This window comes from Nanorana parkeri, unplaced genomic scaffold, assembly GCF_000935625.1.
Source record: "Nanorana parkeri isolate BGI_ZX_2015 unplaced genomic scaffold, ASM93562v1 scaffold34, whole genome shotgun sequence".
Taxonomy (NCBI): Eukaryota; Metazoa; Chordata; class Amphibia; order Anura; family Dicroglossidae; genus Nanorana; species Nanorana parkeri.
The window spans coordinates 1026165-1043142 of NW_017306302.1; the positions used below are offsets into that span (position 1 = coordinate 1026165).

General features: G+C 44.9%; 1 protein-coding gene across 1 annotated transcript in view; it reads right to left on the reverse strand.

Moving 5' to 3' along the window:
• PIK3R1 (phosphoinositide-3-kinase regulatory subunit 1) overlaps positions 1-16577 on the reverse strand; it is a 70188-nt gene extending 53611 nt beyond the window's left edge. The window contains exon 1 of the mRNA XM_018569255.1: positions 15987-16577. Within this exon, the coding sequence (XP_018424757.1) occupies positions 15987-16320 (334 nt within the window). The 5' untranslated portion in view covers positions 16321-16577. The remainder of the gene's footprint in view (positions 1-15986) is intronic.
• Positions 16578-16978: the final 401 nt, after the last annotated feature.

Sequence of the window (16978 nt, forward strand, 5' to 3'; positions counted from 1 at the left end):
CCGATCCGCCAGTCAGCGCTGGAGGATCGGACAGGGGGAGGGGGGAATCCAGTCCCTCCCGTCACGCCTCTCTGCCGGCACAGGTTCGAGAAGTGAGCGTTCGCTCACTTCCCGATCTACTGAGCCGACCTGAGACAGTTTAATTGTCACAGGTCGGCTCAGATTATGAGGCTGAGTGAAAATCACTCACACAATTCACCTTTAAAAAGGGACGGCACTGCCTAAATTGGTCTATAAGAGGAGGAGGTGAAGACACGAATCCATGTAAAAAAATATACATCTTACATATAACTCAGCGTGCAGCTGAAGAAAACAAATTTCACTGGCTCCTTGCTTTTCCTGACTGGATCCTACGTTATCAATAACTGGCCTGACCCTTTAAGTTTTTACACTGACAAGGAACCTATTAAAACGACACATGAAAGACAGAGGAATTTATAAAAACTGGAGCAGACAAAATCTGGAGCAGCTGTGCATGGCAACCAATCAGCCTCCATGTTTCATTTTCAAAGCTTAACTGACCAAACTGAAGAGAGAAGCTGATGGGTTGCCATAGGCAACTGCTCCAGTTTTTTTTTTTTTATATACAGAGCAGGATTAATTCTGACACTTTTTTTTTGTAGATGTTTGAATCAGAAAACGGATAAGCAACAATTAAATTGAGACAAAGTAGAAATAAAATCATCTAAAAAGTTTAATAACTAAAAACAAAGGTGATAAAGTCTGACACTCATGTAACCCTATAGGTTAGGTAGGGGGTATAGATACAACTAAGTGTTACACGTGTACATGAATATACAGACGATGTATACCACTGAAAGCCATGCAGCCGTTGTCTTGCATTATTGTCACAGTCCTATCGACCATCCGCTTCCTCGCCGGTCTGGAGCAGGACTACACCAGCTCAGACAGGCTTGCTCTGGTATCGGATTACTGCGCCGCCTGTAGATTAATCTCATGACTGTGGACGGGACGGCAACACAATGCTCTATACACATCAAGCCACACAATAAATTACTATTACTTATAGTCTAACAAAGGACAATAGCACACAATTTACTTCACGTCACAAGATTTGCCAGAGCAGCAAAAGGCCTCGTGTGTGTCTGTGGTTTGTAGTTATTTTATTATTTGCATACAAACTAAAAATATTTCCACCATCAGAAATGTGGCTTTGTAATGCTGGCCACACACGGCTCCAATTTCTGATGAAACGTCCAAAATTCAAGCCGTGGGCCCGGTCAGCACCACAAAATTTGATTTCAAAATCAGCTGAGCCGGGTGGAAAATTATGGCTGAACTGTGACTGCGTCCAGTCAGATGTGTTTGGGTATTCAGGCAGCTTTGGGTTCTACAGCTTTCAGAATACAATAGCCGGCAAAGGAGATTCCTTCACCCCGCGCCCAGGAGCTTTGAACCATAATCTGGTAGTGTGCACAGCATATTAGTCCATATACCCACCACACTCAGATGCCGCTACTCCAATGATAAGATGGGTGCTGCGGTCATCGACGGATGGCAACCGCCTTGTCATAGGAACAAAAGCATGGATACCGGCACACCCTTAGCTGATTAAGTACGTCTACTTATTAACGTACATGCTGCATAACAAATACACAATGCAACGTGTTGGGGGGTCGCAAAGGATCCCCTTCATCAGGCAGAAACAAGTGTCCATGCTTTTGCACAGCATATTAGATACATTATGGCAGACTTATCTGTCAAAACTATACCGTCTAACGCTCCGCTCCTCCCTGACCGGCGCTTCCATCTTCTCCCCAGCCATTTTCCAGGTTTGAGTGTTTGCCCTTTCCCCGATAATGTAACGCATGCAAACAGAAGTTACTTTCTGTGTGCTGAGCTGTGCATGCATTGCTGAAATAATCTTTTATGGCAGAAGCGTCTTACAGTCTCGTCTGCCATAGAAAGCCTGCCAGTTTTTTTTATCTTTACTTCCCCATTCACACCTTAGCTTTGCATGCATGCGTGCCAAAGTGCACATTCACAACAAGCAATGTGCTTTTCTTTTCCTGTGCATGGACATGCAACAATTGCAAAAAAAACGTGTGCAAAAAATAACAGAACCCCTGCAGCTGGAAATGCCGCACGAGCTACTTTTCCATGATTGTTTGGCATGTGGCAACCCATTGATTGAGAGGGCTGAACCGCAACAGTGGCAGAAAAACACAGCCGTACGTCTGCCTTTACACATCCCTAGGTGTGAATGGGGCCTAAGCTTGGAAAATCAATTGATTTTCTCTCATTCAGCTCCCATGCTGAGCAAGAGTAAATGAGGCATACAGAACACTGAGCACACCAACAAGCATTCACCGGCACTTTTGCAAAGAACGGGTATAAACACGCTCATCTGTGATCTTATAAATGTCAACGCAATTATTTAACGTACACACATGTGCAATGATGGACTCAATCTATAGTCTTTTAAACATTGAAAAGCCTGTAAAATAGTACATTTAGATACATAAACATATGGACAAAACTATCTTAATCAATCACATGCAATAAAACATCCAACCTTTATTTTTCTAAACAGATTCAGCATCATTTGCACAAAGCCAAAAGCCCTTTCCAGCAATACAATTTGCATGTACAGACTCCTTAAAAACACAAGTTACCATGTGGGCTGCAGGTTAAGGAAAATAAACAAACAGCCAACTCCCGAGACATTTCCACAGGATGAGGGCTCCATTTTAACTATATTAAACTTCCTAAAGGCTTACAGTGAGGAGTCTAATTACTGAAAGGGAGTACAAGGAACTGGCTGTCCATCCAGTAGGGCTGGCCATACACTCTTAGAATTTTGGCCGATTCGCAAGAAATCTGCAAACATTTGTAAAGCTCAGCAAAAGCCAATTACTCAATTGACCTTTTTTGAAGGAGCAGGGCCAAACATTTTCAGCCGAAGAGGGACTGCAGCCAATCACCAATAGGTATTCGAACGGAGGGCGTTGGCTGTCAAAATACATAATTTGCAGCAGGAGAATCACCAATGGAGGAATCCCTTAGGCTGAAGTAAAAACAATTCTATTAGTACAGGGCTGGAGAAATCCTAGGAGCCAGGTCGCCAATGATCCTTAAAAATTACAGCTGGCGCCTAAGATTGAGTTTTCCTCTAGTTACTGTCAAAGGACCTGACTAGAAAAATCACTCTGGATCCTAGATTGGGCTGGCTACTAATTTCCGTATTCATTTGTCCATCCTGCATTAGTGTATTGTCAGCTTAGGCTATAGCCATACATTTAGAATTCCTTCGTTCAGACCACAAGCCGAATCTAAAAGTGCCCATACACTGTGCGATTATCGCACGATAATCGCGGGAAATCCCGCGATCGTACGATAATCGCAAAGTGTATGGAAGACGTGCGACCGTTACTGCACGGTCACACGTCTTTTGTCTAGGGAGCACGCTAGAAAACCAGCTGAAAATCGTACGATTTTCGGCTGGTTTGAACGGTGCTCGGGAGACAAATGCCGAACGGGCCTGTGTGCGCACGTGCACACTGCCCGTTCAGCATTGCGGTCATCGGAAACCCGCCCCTTAGCGGGGAGGGCTTGCGATGATCGAGAGTACGATCTGCCTGTCCAAGATGGGCAGATCGTACGTTTTTTAAATTACTTTACAACCATCGCAAGACTGAGGTCTTGCGATGGTTGTAAAGTGTATGGCCACCTTTAATCTCCGCTGCCAGCCATTTTATTCAGGCAGCCACAGCAATACCCGACAGTAATTGCATCTGATCGAACCCAGTCACTCGAATTAAAAATTAACCGAGCCGGGTGGTGTCAACGGGGCCACCCACTGCTCAAATTTTGGCTAATTCAGCAGGAACTGACCCTGTAACTGGACCCTGGACCCAGGAACTGAGCCCTGTACAGCCAGCTTTACTGTTCTTCACCTCCAAATAGTTCTGAACTCAAGCTGCATTTTCCAGGCTTTCCTGCAGCTGTAATGACGACACTCCGCATTCATAGGAAACTGCCAGTCGCAATGCAATCAGGATGTTCACTGCTGACTATTACTACACAATGACGCTTGCCGGACCGGAAAAAGTGTGTGACTGCCCAAGCAGAGTTACAGAAGTGATGCCACATTTGTACCTTGCTGCAAAATATTACATTCAGTGCCATTCTGGGATCTGGAGAGCACTTTAACCATTTTGAATACAATTGAAAAAGTGTACTGCTGCACAAAGTTCTTGGTTTGTAACAGGAAACTGTTCAGCAACACATCCTAGATATATGTGCTACGTTCAAGCCAGCCACCAACCATAATGCACTTCAATAGAAGCGGATGAGGACAGAGGCTGCTTTACCATCAGAGGTTTGATTGATTGCTAAAAGGTTCAACATGTCGGGAACTTTTTCCAGCCAAATGATTCATTTAAAAAAAAGAAAAAAAAGAATGACAGATAACTTGCATACGGCTATGAAGTAACAACATTCTTCTGATCTGTGAGCTGGTTAACACCGAACAAATGACATAACATTATGTTACACAAGATCTGGCTTATACTGCACGGGGGTGTTTTACTTACCAAAGCCGGGTAACAACCAGCAGGGGAAGACCACTGAGGACTCGCAGATTGCTACTCACGGTTTACTCTGAAGGTATTAGAAAGGAATTCCTCCAAGGAACAGTGTTGTAATATGAACGAATCTGTTGTCAATAATGGCTTTTATTTAGGTTGAGGGTCCCATGAGGCCAATTTTCCACGTACCAGCCCTAAACCTCCATATCACATGCAGATACGTTAAAGTCATGTTTACTTGCCCACCATGTGACTCTGCCGTTAGTAGAGTTGTCTCTTTCACAGCTGCTTCTATTAATACGATTCAGCTAGTTCCTCATTTTAAATGTTTTCATATGTGGAAACTTGGGGCTCACTTTATTTAAAAGGAATATTAACTAGGTGTGGGCTATTTTTTTATTCTTTGAGTAGTAACTCCCTTGTTGGACATGTTTGATGTGGTAGTTCGCATATAAATACTCTAGTTTCATCGGTTTCACTGGCTGTCCCCTTTGTCTTCAGAGTTTTCCAAGTGCTGGTTCACATTTGGGCGTTTTACAGCGCTGATCGAAGCGATGTAAAACGCTCAAGCAGTGAAATCCCATTAATTCCAATGGGCATGGTTCCCACATGGGCGTATTTCAGCACTTCACAACACGCTGAAATACGCCCAAACAAGTACAGGAGCATCTTTTGGGGTGTTTTCCGTTATCCATTAGGATAGTCCGATAGATTTCGTAAAAACGCGCGTTTGTCACACGTTTCGTTGACCGCAAATCTCGGTAAAACGCACGGCCCGAAACAAGTGTCAAACGCGCATATTCCGAACGCCCAAGTGTGACCCCAGCCTTAGGCCCCGTTCACATTGAGCGATTTATCGCACGGTAATTCCCGCGATATCGCAGCTATTTACCGCGCGATGGGGCAAAGGGTCCTGCTGTCGCGGGTCGTGTGTCGCTACAGCAGGACCTTTTTTGGAGCGGACTTTGCCGCGATTCAAGCTTGCTCGATTCAAGCTTTGCGCGATATCGCGCAAAATGCAAATCGCACGACAAACGCGCCATTTGCAAACCACTCAATGTGAACGGGGCCTTAGTGATGTGACCAAACAACCGCCATCTCCCTTCTCTAGTATAATATGGCTAGCCCCATCTGTAACGGAGCATGGCAGCAATGCAATGTGGGACAAGATGGATTAAACCACACAACCATGCAACTGGACTGCTTCAATGAAAACAAGTATATCCAAAATGTATTCGACTAAAGAAAACCGATAAGCGAGCAGCTAAAATAAAAGTGAATTGGGAACGCATAAGAGGGGTTTATGTAAATAAAGTTTAAAGTGGCTTTTCATGCAATGGTTATGGGTTAAATCCAAAACAAATGTGCATATCACTTCCTTTGTGTAGAGATTACAAACAAATGACCACAGGTTGACCAATATAACCTGATGTCCCACCAGAAATTCTGCCCAACCGCCATGGCTAAAGATGGAGACAACTCTTCTCCAATTGACTTTTCCTAATGAATGCAAAAATAGCCGGGTAACCCAGCTGCAAGACTGTAACACCCTTGTAGAAGGGAAAAGGAGACACCAATGGCGAGGAGCCTCAGATAGGTCGCTTGTTGCGATTGCCAACCAAACCACTTTTGGTGGAGTGGATGATTAAACATGCTTAGGATTGTAGTTCAGCCGATGGAGACCCAAAAACACAGTGATGCAATGAACGTCTCTCGTCTATTATTGACATAAGCGCTGCCACAGTATCCTAAGCGCTGGGTGCCCGGCCTAACCAAACACGCATGTAAGAAGACAGTTCTTGTCTGCCAAGTATGATATCACAGTCTGCGCGGGGATTAGTAGAGTGCTAGAAATCAACCCTCATCAAGTCAAGGAGAACGCAGGATAGGTGTGCATGTTTTAACTAGTTTCAGCAGATATGCCTTGCCAACCATAAACTCCTGAAGAGTGGAGTCTAAATACAAATGTAACACATACACAAGAAACTGTTGATTAAAACTCAACGTCTGCACGGCTTAGACATCAAGTAAGCAATTAAACACCTGTCCTATCACTTCTTATCCTCATTAGTGCCTGTTAAGGGCTCATCGGAGATTTAGCAGAGCAAGTAATCAGTGTTTAAGGGGGAGCGATGGCATTGCTTCATTACTGGCATGGTTCAGGCTGACACCGTAACATGTAACAAATGAATGTTTAGAGGATCAGCTGTACATGTTCGTGGATTGGCTTCTGCAAGACAATGCCGCACAAGTACTTTTCTTGCAAGAGATCCTTTACATTACAAACAGATCCACACGGAGTATCACCTTAGAATGCAAGTTTTGTCAAATGTTCTGCTGCAGTCACACACACATGCATTGTTTGGGTGAAGAATCTCTAGATGGCCGAATAACGGGTAAAAATCCTTCCTAAAAGATGATCAGGAATAACAAACCAAGATAAAAAATAATATTATGCTAGGGGCCAGCAATAATTAAAGGAAAACTATGGGGTTAAGTCTTTTCCCCATAGTTCTCCTTAGGGTAACGGGAGGACACAAACTAGCGTCCTCCCGTCACCCTAGGCTCGCGGTATACTGAGACGCCGCAGCTGAAGCGGATCCCGACAATTGTGCCGGGATCCGCCCAGCTGCGTGACTGACAGCTGGCTCTGCCTATCTAGAGGCAGAGCCGTGACAGGATCGAGAGGTGAGCGAACGCCGGTATGTGTTTGCTCACCTCCCGATCTACTGAGCCGACCTGTGACAGTCTCATTGTCACATGTCGGCTAGAACTATGAGGTGAGTGAAAAGCACTCACCTCATAGTTCTCCTTTAAAGGAGCATTGGTCCAGCACCCCACCACCTCCCATACTGCACTTATATATCTGAAGTCCACGCCAACCGCTGTTGTGGTCTGTACACCGGACTTCCCAGCCTCGCAGTATGGAAGGCTCACAAATGGTGAGCCCTAATTGGTAAGCACATTAACATGAGGACATTGACCAATGAGAAGAGCTTCTTACTTCGGGGGCCTGGTCCCCAGCTCATAAGCGCTTCTCATTGGTCAGCATGGTTATATGACCATGCTGACCAATGAGGGCTCACATATGTGTGCATTATAAATTATGATCCTTCTAAACTGCGAGGCCAGGGAGCCCAGTGTAAGGACCGATACATCGACTGGCAGGGACTTCAGACATGCAAGCTCAGTGAGGGGGCCAGGGTGCTGTGGGCAAGTTCACTTTTCCCCAAATTGTGAGAAAGTGAACCTACCCTTTAAGTATATCAGCCAAACTCTTATGGAAGGTATGCCAACAGATGAAGTCTACTAAGAATATTCAAGTGCAGGTCCCCTGATCCTAAAGGGGTGCATTAAAATGTACAAATGGGTTTCCACTGTCAACAGAGTGTGCTGGGTTCAGAGGTTTAGGCTTTTCTTGGAATCTCAATAGAGTGATCCGTCCTCGCAAAGGTCACAGGTTGCCATTGACAGGAGCCAATTAACCTTCCAGCACGTCTTTGGAGTGTGGGAGGAAACTGGAGTACACAAGGAAAAGCATATAAGCACAGGAAGAACATGCAAACTCTTGCAGATAATGTCTTGACCAGGATTTGAACCAGGGACCCCCCATTGCTGCAAGACAGACAGGCTAACCACTCGGTTCCTAAGCCTTAGAGCCTTTGATCTCTTCATCTTGATTGCCCATCAATATTCCAAGTAATGTGTTAAAAGTTTATTTTAAAAAAATGGAGCTTTTACCAATGTTGAATTTAGGAACTTGTATATTCTTATATACTGTAGATCCTGCTGTAAGATCCTTGACAGATGTAGAGCATTTAATGCCAGGTTTTTTTTGACTATCACCTCGTAAAAATTCCTTACCGAGATGACATGATAATCTGTGCATCATCTCAGTGTGCAAGTTAATGGGATGCGCTGTGATTGATTCCAACAAGCAGCATTGTTTGGGAGAACATTCTCCTCTGACACAATAACAGATGAAGTGATAGGCAGGATAAGCTCAGGACGCAGCTCAGTCAATGGGAAAGACAAAATATCAGCTTCTGATGGACAACCTTTAAAAAGATAATTTGACCTAAAAAGGATTTTTCACTCTGGGGGAATATTAGGGAGTTGATGCAAAACTTCATCTCTTGGAGAATCCATTGGTGAGACTTTCCTGTGGTTGGTTGCATCTCGTCCCTTTATTGCACACTTCAATTAACCTACAGAGAATGCAATCCGGGGGTGTGGACATCTTTTGTAACAGTTGGCAGAATTGGGAGTTCTAGTGGTCATGTCTCACCATTGACATGACTCTCTAAGAGATTCCAGCAGCCAAGATGTAATTTTGCATGCCAGCGGCCATTCTGTCTTAAAGTGACAAATGAGTAAACTAAAACATGAGATTGTAGTCAATCAGAGGAGTGGGCTTGGAGGGGTGACTACTTTACAACACACACAGGGACCATGGGGAATAAAAGTAGCCTCCCTTCAGAAGGAAGGACAGTGTCAGCACCAATTCAGAGATGATTTGAGGATCTATAGCCGAGTGATACACAAATAAGATACATCTTTGTTAAGGCTGGGTTCACATCCGAACGTACAGAATATGTGTGTTTGCCGCACGTTTTTACCACGATTTGTGTTAAGAAACGCACAACAAACACGCGTTTACGAGGGCTATCCGGCTGTATCCTAAAGGCAAATACGCCCCAAAGAAGCTCCTGTACTTCTTTTGGCGTAGGATGTTTTTCAGCGCGTTCCTACGCACTGTAAAACGTCCAGGTGGGAACCATGCCCATAGGCAATTATTGGTTTTCACATGTTGAGCGTTTTACAGCGCGTAGGAACGCACTGTAAAACGCCCAGGTGTGAACCAGGACTAATAGCTAATGTACTTGAATGCATTTTTGAGGTTTAACTCCTGATTTTAGTGTCCATACATGCCTGGCCCATACTTTAAGCTGGCCATACATGGCCTGAATTTCTTCTAAATCAGCCGAAATGTGAGCCATGGGTGGCCCTGCCAACACCACTCAGCACAACAACCTTCAAATGAAAAATCAAAGGATCAAAGTCAGCCGCTGTGACTACATCCAATCAGCAGAAGTCATTGTTCAGATATTTCAACAGTTGAGGGTGCCAGCTGTCAGAATACAATAGCCGGTAGAGAAGAATCCTCCATCCACCCTTTTTAGCAGTAATGGGGTTATTGATTCATTTTGTTCAACTGGCTGGTAAAACGTATTAGCCAATCAAATTTCTACACAATATATTAGGAATATTCCTGGGCTGAAATATTATGTGTATACCCAGCTTTAGATTGTGACCTAGTGCTGCCTTTATTCCTTTTGCTGCTACTAGTAAAACTCTATTCTAGAAAAACAAAAACAAAGCTATAGAAGACAACTCAACGAGCAACTGTAACGTAAAAAATAAAGTAACACCCATTTAAGAATTCTCAATGTAATTCAAATAATCTGATGGGTGGTTATAGCAGCCATGACTGAGCAAGTTTGACAGCCTACTAACACACAAACAGGGGTGGGCAAACCTTGGCCCTGCAGCTGTGGTGGAACTACAAATCCCATGAGGCATTGCAAGATTCTCACAGATATGGGTTTGACTCCCAGAGTCCGATGCATGATGGGATTTGTAATTCCACCACAGCTAGAGGGCCAGAGTTTGCCCAGCCCCTGTACCACAACATACTGTTGCATCAGCAGCCTCCATTATAAAGTGAACACAGCAAAAAAAAAAACTGAACACAGAGGGGAATTTATCAATGCTGGAGAAGACCAATTGCCCATGGCAACCAATTAGCTATCTTTCATTTTCAAAAGCTTAACTGAGCTGGAGAAGCTGATTGGTTGCTATGGACAACTGCTCCACATTACCTTAAAGTGACATTAAACCCTCAGATTTTTTAACATAAAATACTGTAATGTGCGCCTTACTGTAATCCATGGTTGTTTCCCTTCTCTTTGCTGCTCTTCCTTTTAAATCTGTTCTCATGCTGAGCAGAACTTCTGTCTTGTCTCAGGAATGGATACACGGTGTCTGTGTATAGATTTGTATGGGCTTGTAACCTGAGCCAGCACTACAGGAAGAGGCACTCAGCTGCAAAGGGAAGTTCTCCCCCAGCATGAGAAGAGATACAGATTTAAAAGGAAGAGCAGCAAAGAGAAGGGAAGCAACCATGGATTACAGTAAGGCACACATTACACTATTGGTTTACGTTACAAAATCTGATGGTTTAATGTCACTTTAAATCCAAAACATATAGAGCAAAGTTGCTACCCGTGCATGGTCATCACAAGCTCACGGCTTCGCATTACTGACAAACCAGTAGGTGGCAGTTTTAGGTCAGGAAGCAGCTTTTCTGCAGATCCTTCATACCGTATATCATTCCAGAATATTTTACATTACAATTTAAAAAAAAGCCATCTCATGCAATGGCTGCAGGCATAATTGCAAAGTGAATACAACAAATAAAAGTTTTGCAACATCAAACGTTCATCAATGCAAAGCCATACATGCTGTAATGTAACTAAAACTAAAAGATCAGCACCGGAACTGGAAGATATGTGGCCAAAATACATACTTTATAACACATAGATGGGGGAGAGCGCCTTGCAAAACCACGCATACCTCAAACGCTTCAGCGGAAAAGTTTTTAGCAACTTGGTAACAAGTCGGCAAACTCTAAAAAATAATCACGCAAGCACATCTGCTCCTTTATTACAGAGAAGATGATGTGTAAAGAAGCCTGTAATGTACTAAACGTTGCATAGGAGCCTGTCCCCATAGCGTGCCTCTTCCGCCTCACAATGCACACAAGCCAAGTCAAGCTGTTCCCCTCAATATAGCAAAAGGCATGCATGATGCCTTCGGAAGCTGCATTCCACTTCCTAGGAAAACTTTGCATTGCTGACTTTTATAAGTGGCGGCACTGACAGCTTTTACTTTAAACCATGGCGGCTGACAAGAGTCTAAAATGAAACGGGGAGGAGAAGCTGCGATCATGTTAAACATCAAAGCCGCCTATAGCGTTCAATGTGCTTTCTACCGTTTTACAAGGCAGAAAGCCTTGCTGGTGTCACCCATCCACCCTGAATGGGAAGGATAACAGAATAGGTCTCTGCTTCATTGTCTTCTACACAAAGCTCGCAGTTCTGCAGGCAGCGCAGGAAAAAGGAAGAGAAAAAATAAATCAATAGCCAACTACAGGAACTGGCCCTTCTTTGTGCAAGGCTAGCACATTCCACGGCTTCACAGTTCAGTTCAAGAATGTCTACAACAAAGCCTATATAAATATGGTTCAGATGAAAGATCGCACAGAAAGTACAGACACCGCGTCTCACGCAGACACCTAGATTTGCATATTAAATTACCAAGTAGAAGCTTTAATATGCGAGCCATTCAATGGCCGCTAGTGGCCTGTGATACGGGTCAGACGGGCGGCCTACAGATGTCATGTGTCAATGCCATTAGTACGAAGGAGTTCACGGCTCCTGTAATCAGAGATCCACCGCTGGTACATTGAGCAACTGCTACAGCGGCAATAGACACTCTATAAATGTTTGTAAACATTGTTTCTAAATTTGAGTCCAGTCTAATGTTTCTATAAACATAGAACAGAACACCATCAACACGGACACATGAGCGCCAAACTTGTGCCCGCTATGGAGCCAAAATATAGGAGGTTCTATAGACATCAATAACTATCAGCGGCATAAAGGAGGTTCCATAGACATCAATAACTATCAGCGGCATAAAGGAGGTTCCATAGACATCAAGAACTATCATCTGTATATTTGAGCGTCCATAGACATCAATAACTGTATCATCGGTATATAGGGGGTTCCATAGACATCAATAACTGTATCAGCGGTATATAGGAGGGTCTATAGACATCAATAACTATCAGCGGTATATAGGAGGGTCTATAGACATCAATAACTGTATCAGCGGTATATAGGAGGGTCTATAGACATCAATAACTATCAGCGGTATATAGGTGGGTCTATAAATAACTATCAGCGGCATAAAGGAGGTTCCATAGACATCAATAACTATCAGCGGCATAAAGGAGGTTCCATAGACATCAAGAACTATCATCTGTATATTTGAGCGTCCATAGACATCAATAACTGTATCATCGGTATATAGGGGGTTCCATAGACATCAATAACTGTATCAGCGGTATATAGGAGGGTCTATAGACATCAATAACTATCAGCGGCATAAAGGAGGTTCCATAGACATCAAGAACTATCATCTGTATATTTGAGCGTCCATAGACATCAATAACTGTATCAGCGGTATATAGGAGGGTCTATAGACATCAATAACTATCAGCGGCATAAAGGAGGTTCCATAGACATCAAGAACTATCATCTGTATATTTGAGCGTCCATAGACATCAATAACTGTATCAGCGGTATATAGGAGGGTCTATAGACATCAATAACTATCAGCGGCATAAAGGAGGTTCCATAGACATCAAGAACTATCATCTGTATATTTGAGCGTCCATAGACATCAATAACTGTATCAGCGGTATATAGGAGGGTCTATAGACATCAATAACTATCAGCGGCATAAAGGAGGTTCCATAGACATCAAGAACTATCATCTGTATATTTGAGCGTCCATAGACATCAATAACTGTATCAGCGGTATATAGGAGGGTCTATAGACATCAATAACTATCAGCGGCATAAAGGAGGTTCCATAGACATCAAGAACTATCATCTGTATATTTGAGCGTCCATAGACATCAATAACTGTATCAGCGGTATATAGGAGGGTCTATAGACATCAATAACTATCAGCGGCATAAAGGAGGTTCCATAGACATCAAGAACTATCATCTGTATATTTGAGCGTCCATAGACATCAATAACTGTATCAGCGGTATATAGGAGGGTCTATAGACATCAATAACTATCAGCGGCATAAAGGAGGTTCCATAGACATCAAGAACTATCATCTGTATATTTGAGCGTCCATAGACATCAATAACTGTATCAGCGGTATATAGGAGGGTCTATAGACATCAATAACTATCAGCGGCATAAAGGAGGTTCCATAGACATCAAGAACTATCATCTGTATATTTGAGCGTCCATAGACATCAATAACTGTATCAGCGGTATATAGGAGGGTCTATAGACATCAATAACTATCAGCGGCATAAAGGAGGTTCCATAGACATCAAGAACTATCATCTGTATATTTGAGCGTCCATAGACATCAATAACTGTATCAGCGGTATATAGGAGGGTCTATAGACATCAATAACTATCAGCGGTATATAGGAGGGTCTATAGACATCAATAACTGTATCAGCGGTATATAGGAGCGTCTATAGACATCAATAACTGTATCAGCGGCATAGATGTGACAACTTGCTACAAGGGGAACCGCGTCATGAATATCGAGGATGGTCAGAGGTGCTAAACGGGCAATTAGTCTGTGACCGATGATTGCCATACTTGTGTGGGTTATAGAGCCAACATATGGGCCAGGTGTGGGAAACTCCAGCTTTTGTGAAACTACAAGTTCCATGAGGCATTGCAAGACTCAGAGGCAGATGCATGATGGGATTAGTAGTTAGAGCTCAGCTGGAGCGCCGGAGTTTGCCACCCCTGATATAACCATCAGCAGCATAGATGTGAAGACTTGCTACAAGGGGAACCACACCATAGAGGATGGCCAGAAGTGCTTGACCAACAACTGCCATCCTTGTGTGCGTTATGCAGCTTTTATAGAACTACAAGTCCCATGAGGCATTGCAAGACTGAGAGCCACAGACATGACTCCCAGAGGCAGATGCATGCTGGGATTAGTAGTTAGTGCTCAGCTGGAGGTTCGATAGACATCAATAAACTCATCAGCGGCATATATGTGACGACTTGAGACAAGGAGAACTGCGCCACTAATATCAAAGATGCCCAGAGGTGCTCAACTGGTAATTAGGACCCAGGTCATAAATATAAATTATATATATATGCATGGTCTGATGTATTGATTGGTACCTCAATGTCAACACACAAGGTGAGCAAATTCATATGGAATTCGGTAGCCAGTCTGGCCAATCGTGGAGTCAACAGCCACCTCCATTGACAACTAGAGAAAACTTCAAAAGTTAGGTGCCAGCTGTCATTGTAAAGCATTGGCGACCTGGCTCCTGGGATCTGTAAACATAGATATATAGTTCCTAAAAGTCGATCCCTATATCGGATCTGATAATTACTACTCCACAAAGTCGCCGAGCACTCCCTGGCACACAGATGGTGATCTGCCACTTTCTCAACATCCATGGAGTACTTCCATACTTGTGTGGGTTATGGGGCCACTAGACAGGAAGTTCCATTGTCATCATTCAACAAATGACAAATGAACATTTCTGCAAAGGTTACATCTTATTAGAATGTTTCATCTCTCAGATTCGGAGGAAGATGTGCAGCCTGGCACTCACTGACAGCATGCAATGTAGAGATGCGACTACCCCAGGCTGCCATCTGGTTTCCGGGGGTGACAGCATCCTCCATGACAACCAATCGCAGAGCAGTGATTGCCATCTGTTGCCAAGTGTGACAGCATCCTCCATGACAACCATCTCAGAGCAGAGACAAGGCACAACTTTTTGGGGAGTATCTAAGAAAACTTGACGTTTGTTATGATAAACGGGCACCTCACATGGCTGATTGCAGACATTCCCTGCCAAGGGAAGTGTGATCAGCGTTGCCAGCACACAGCAATCTGCAATCCTGGGGGGACCCAATGTCAGCTCCATGCAGATCAGATATCTACTGACGAGAGAAATCGTACGATTGCCTATGTGACCATACACTATGCAATCTTTTCTTGCATGGTGATTGTAACAGATTTCTGCACCATATTGAATGCACATACAGCACACATAGCAATCAGAGCCATGCAATCGTAGGTCTGCCCCATACTAACAGATTGTACAATGTCACCGGCTGCCACAAGTATGGGTGTCATTATACCGGCCAACAGGTCATATCAAAGAAGAGCTGCAAACCAGAGACCCCCGATCAATCAACGTAGAGCGCTCCCCATCGATTTACACTTTGCCGCATCGCTTGGCCGTGGCGGTGAACTCATCGCCTACCTATGAACTCATCGCTTTTATCGATCATTTAGAGATTTGCAATCACATCTTTGATTGATATCTGCATTAGATCACAAAGCAATGAACAAGACATCAGCCAATACCCCAATCCACCATGCAATCGGTGGACCAGATTGATCATAAAGCAGTAGGTGCAGGTACAGTGCGATCTCAGCACACACCATACAATGTGCACCGATCTCATGAACTGTCAGACACGCTGACTGCTCCAGACTAACTGATGGAAGTTGTATCCTCAAGAGGCGATGTGAGCACACACACACCAGACGATGCATCGCACTCACCCTGCGAATCTGCTCCGGCCTCGGTCCGGGTGGTCCCGGGGGCCACTGGCAATGGTCTGGCGGGCCGGGGTTTGGGTGTCGGGGGGCTGATCTTCTTCCTGCCGATATACTCCACGTAGGTGCCCGGGAAATCGCCCCTCTCGCCCGTGTTCTCGTTGTAGCCGTTCAGCCATCCGATCTGCTCGGGTCTGGCCTCGCCGCCGTCCCCGCAACCTAGGGCCACCAGGGTGCCGCGGTTGACGGTCAGAATGTCCCCCACCCGCAGGTCAATGTCCTCGTCCCGCTCCTTCTTGTAAGCGAACAGGGCCCGGTACTGGTATCCCTCCGCGCTCATGCTGCTGCCCGGGGTCGTGCAATCACTCACCAAGCGCGCACACACACCGAGCGATAGGAGTCTTCCGTGCAATGCAGAGCCGGCTCGGCGATCACACAATCAGGGTACCCGGGGACTGCCTGGAGTCGGAGGCACCGCAGCTAGTTGTCATGTCTCTGCTTTCCTCCCCGTCGATGCCCCGTCTTCCTTCCTCCGCCGTTTGGACAGACTCGCTGGCTGCACAAGGCGAGGGAGACGCAGGCAGCGGTGGTGGGAGGGGACGGGGCAGATGCGCTGGCTGGGCCCAACGCGCATGCGCCGGTTCTGACACACTCCCTAGCCTTTGTGCAGCTGTCACTCAATGGCCACAGCGCGCCGCCCGATTGGTCGCTTGGAGATGGGACGTCGGCACGTAGGCGGGGTTACGGGGGCCATGTTTCTGATGGGCAGTCGGCTTGTTGCCATGTGCGTGTGAGCATGTTTGGGAAGATTTCAGCCTCCCCTGTGTGAAGCTGGCCGAGAGCTGAGTGCTGGCCGAGCCCCCGTCACACGGCTATTAGAGCTGCTCACACGGTGTGTGGGGCACTGGAGGATGGCTGCTGCATTCATTGCACTGAGGAACAGGGCTGGGTGGGGGAGTGTTGTTGCTGGACAATAAAAAAGCCATACACAACCCTGA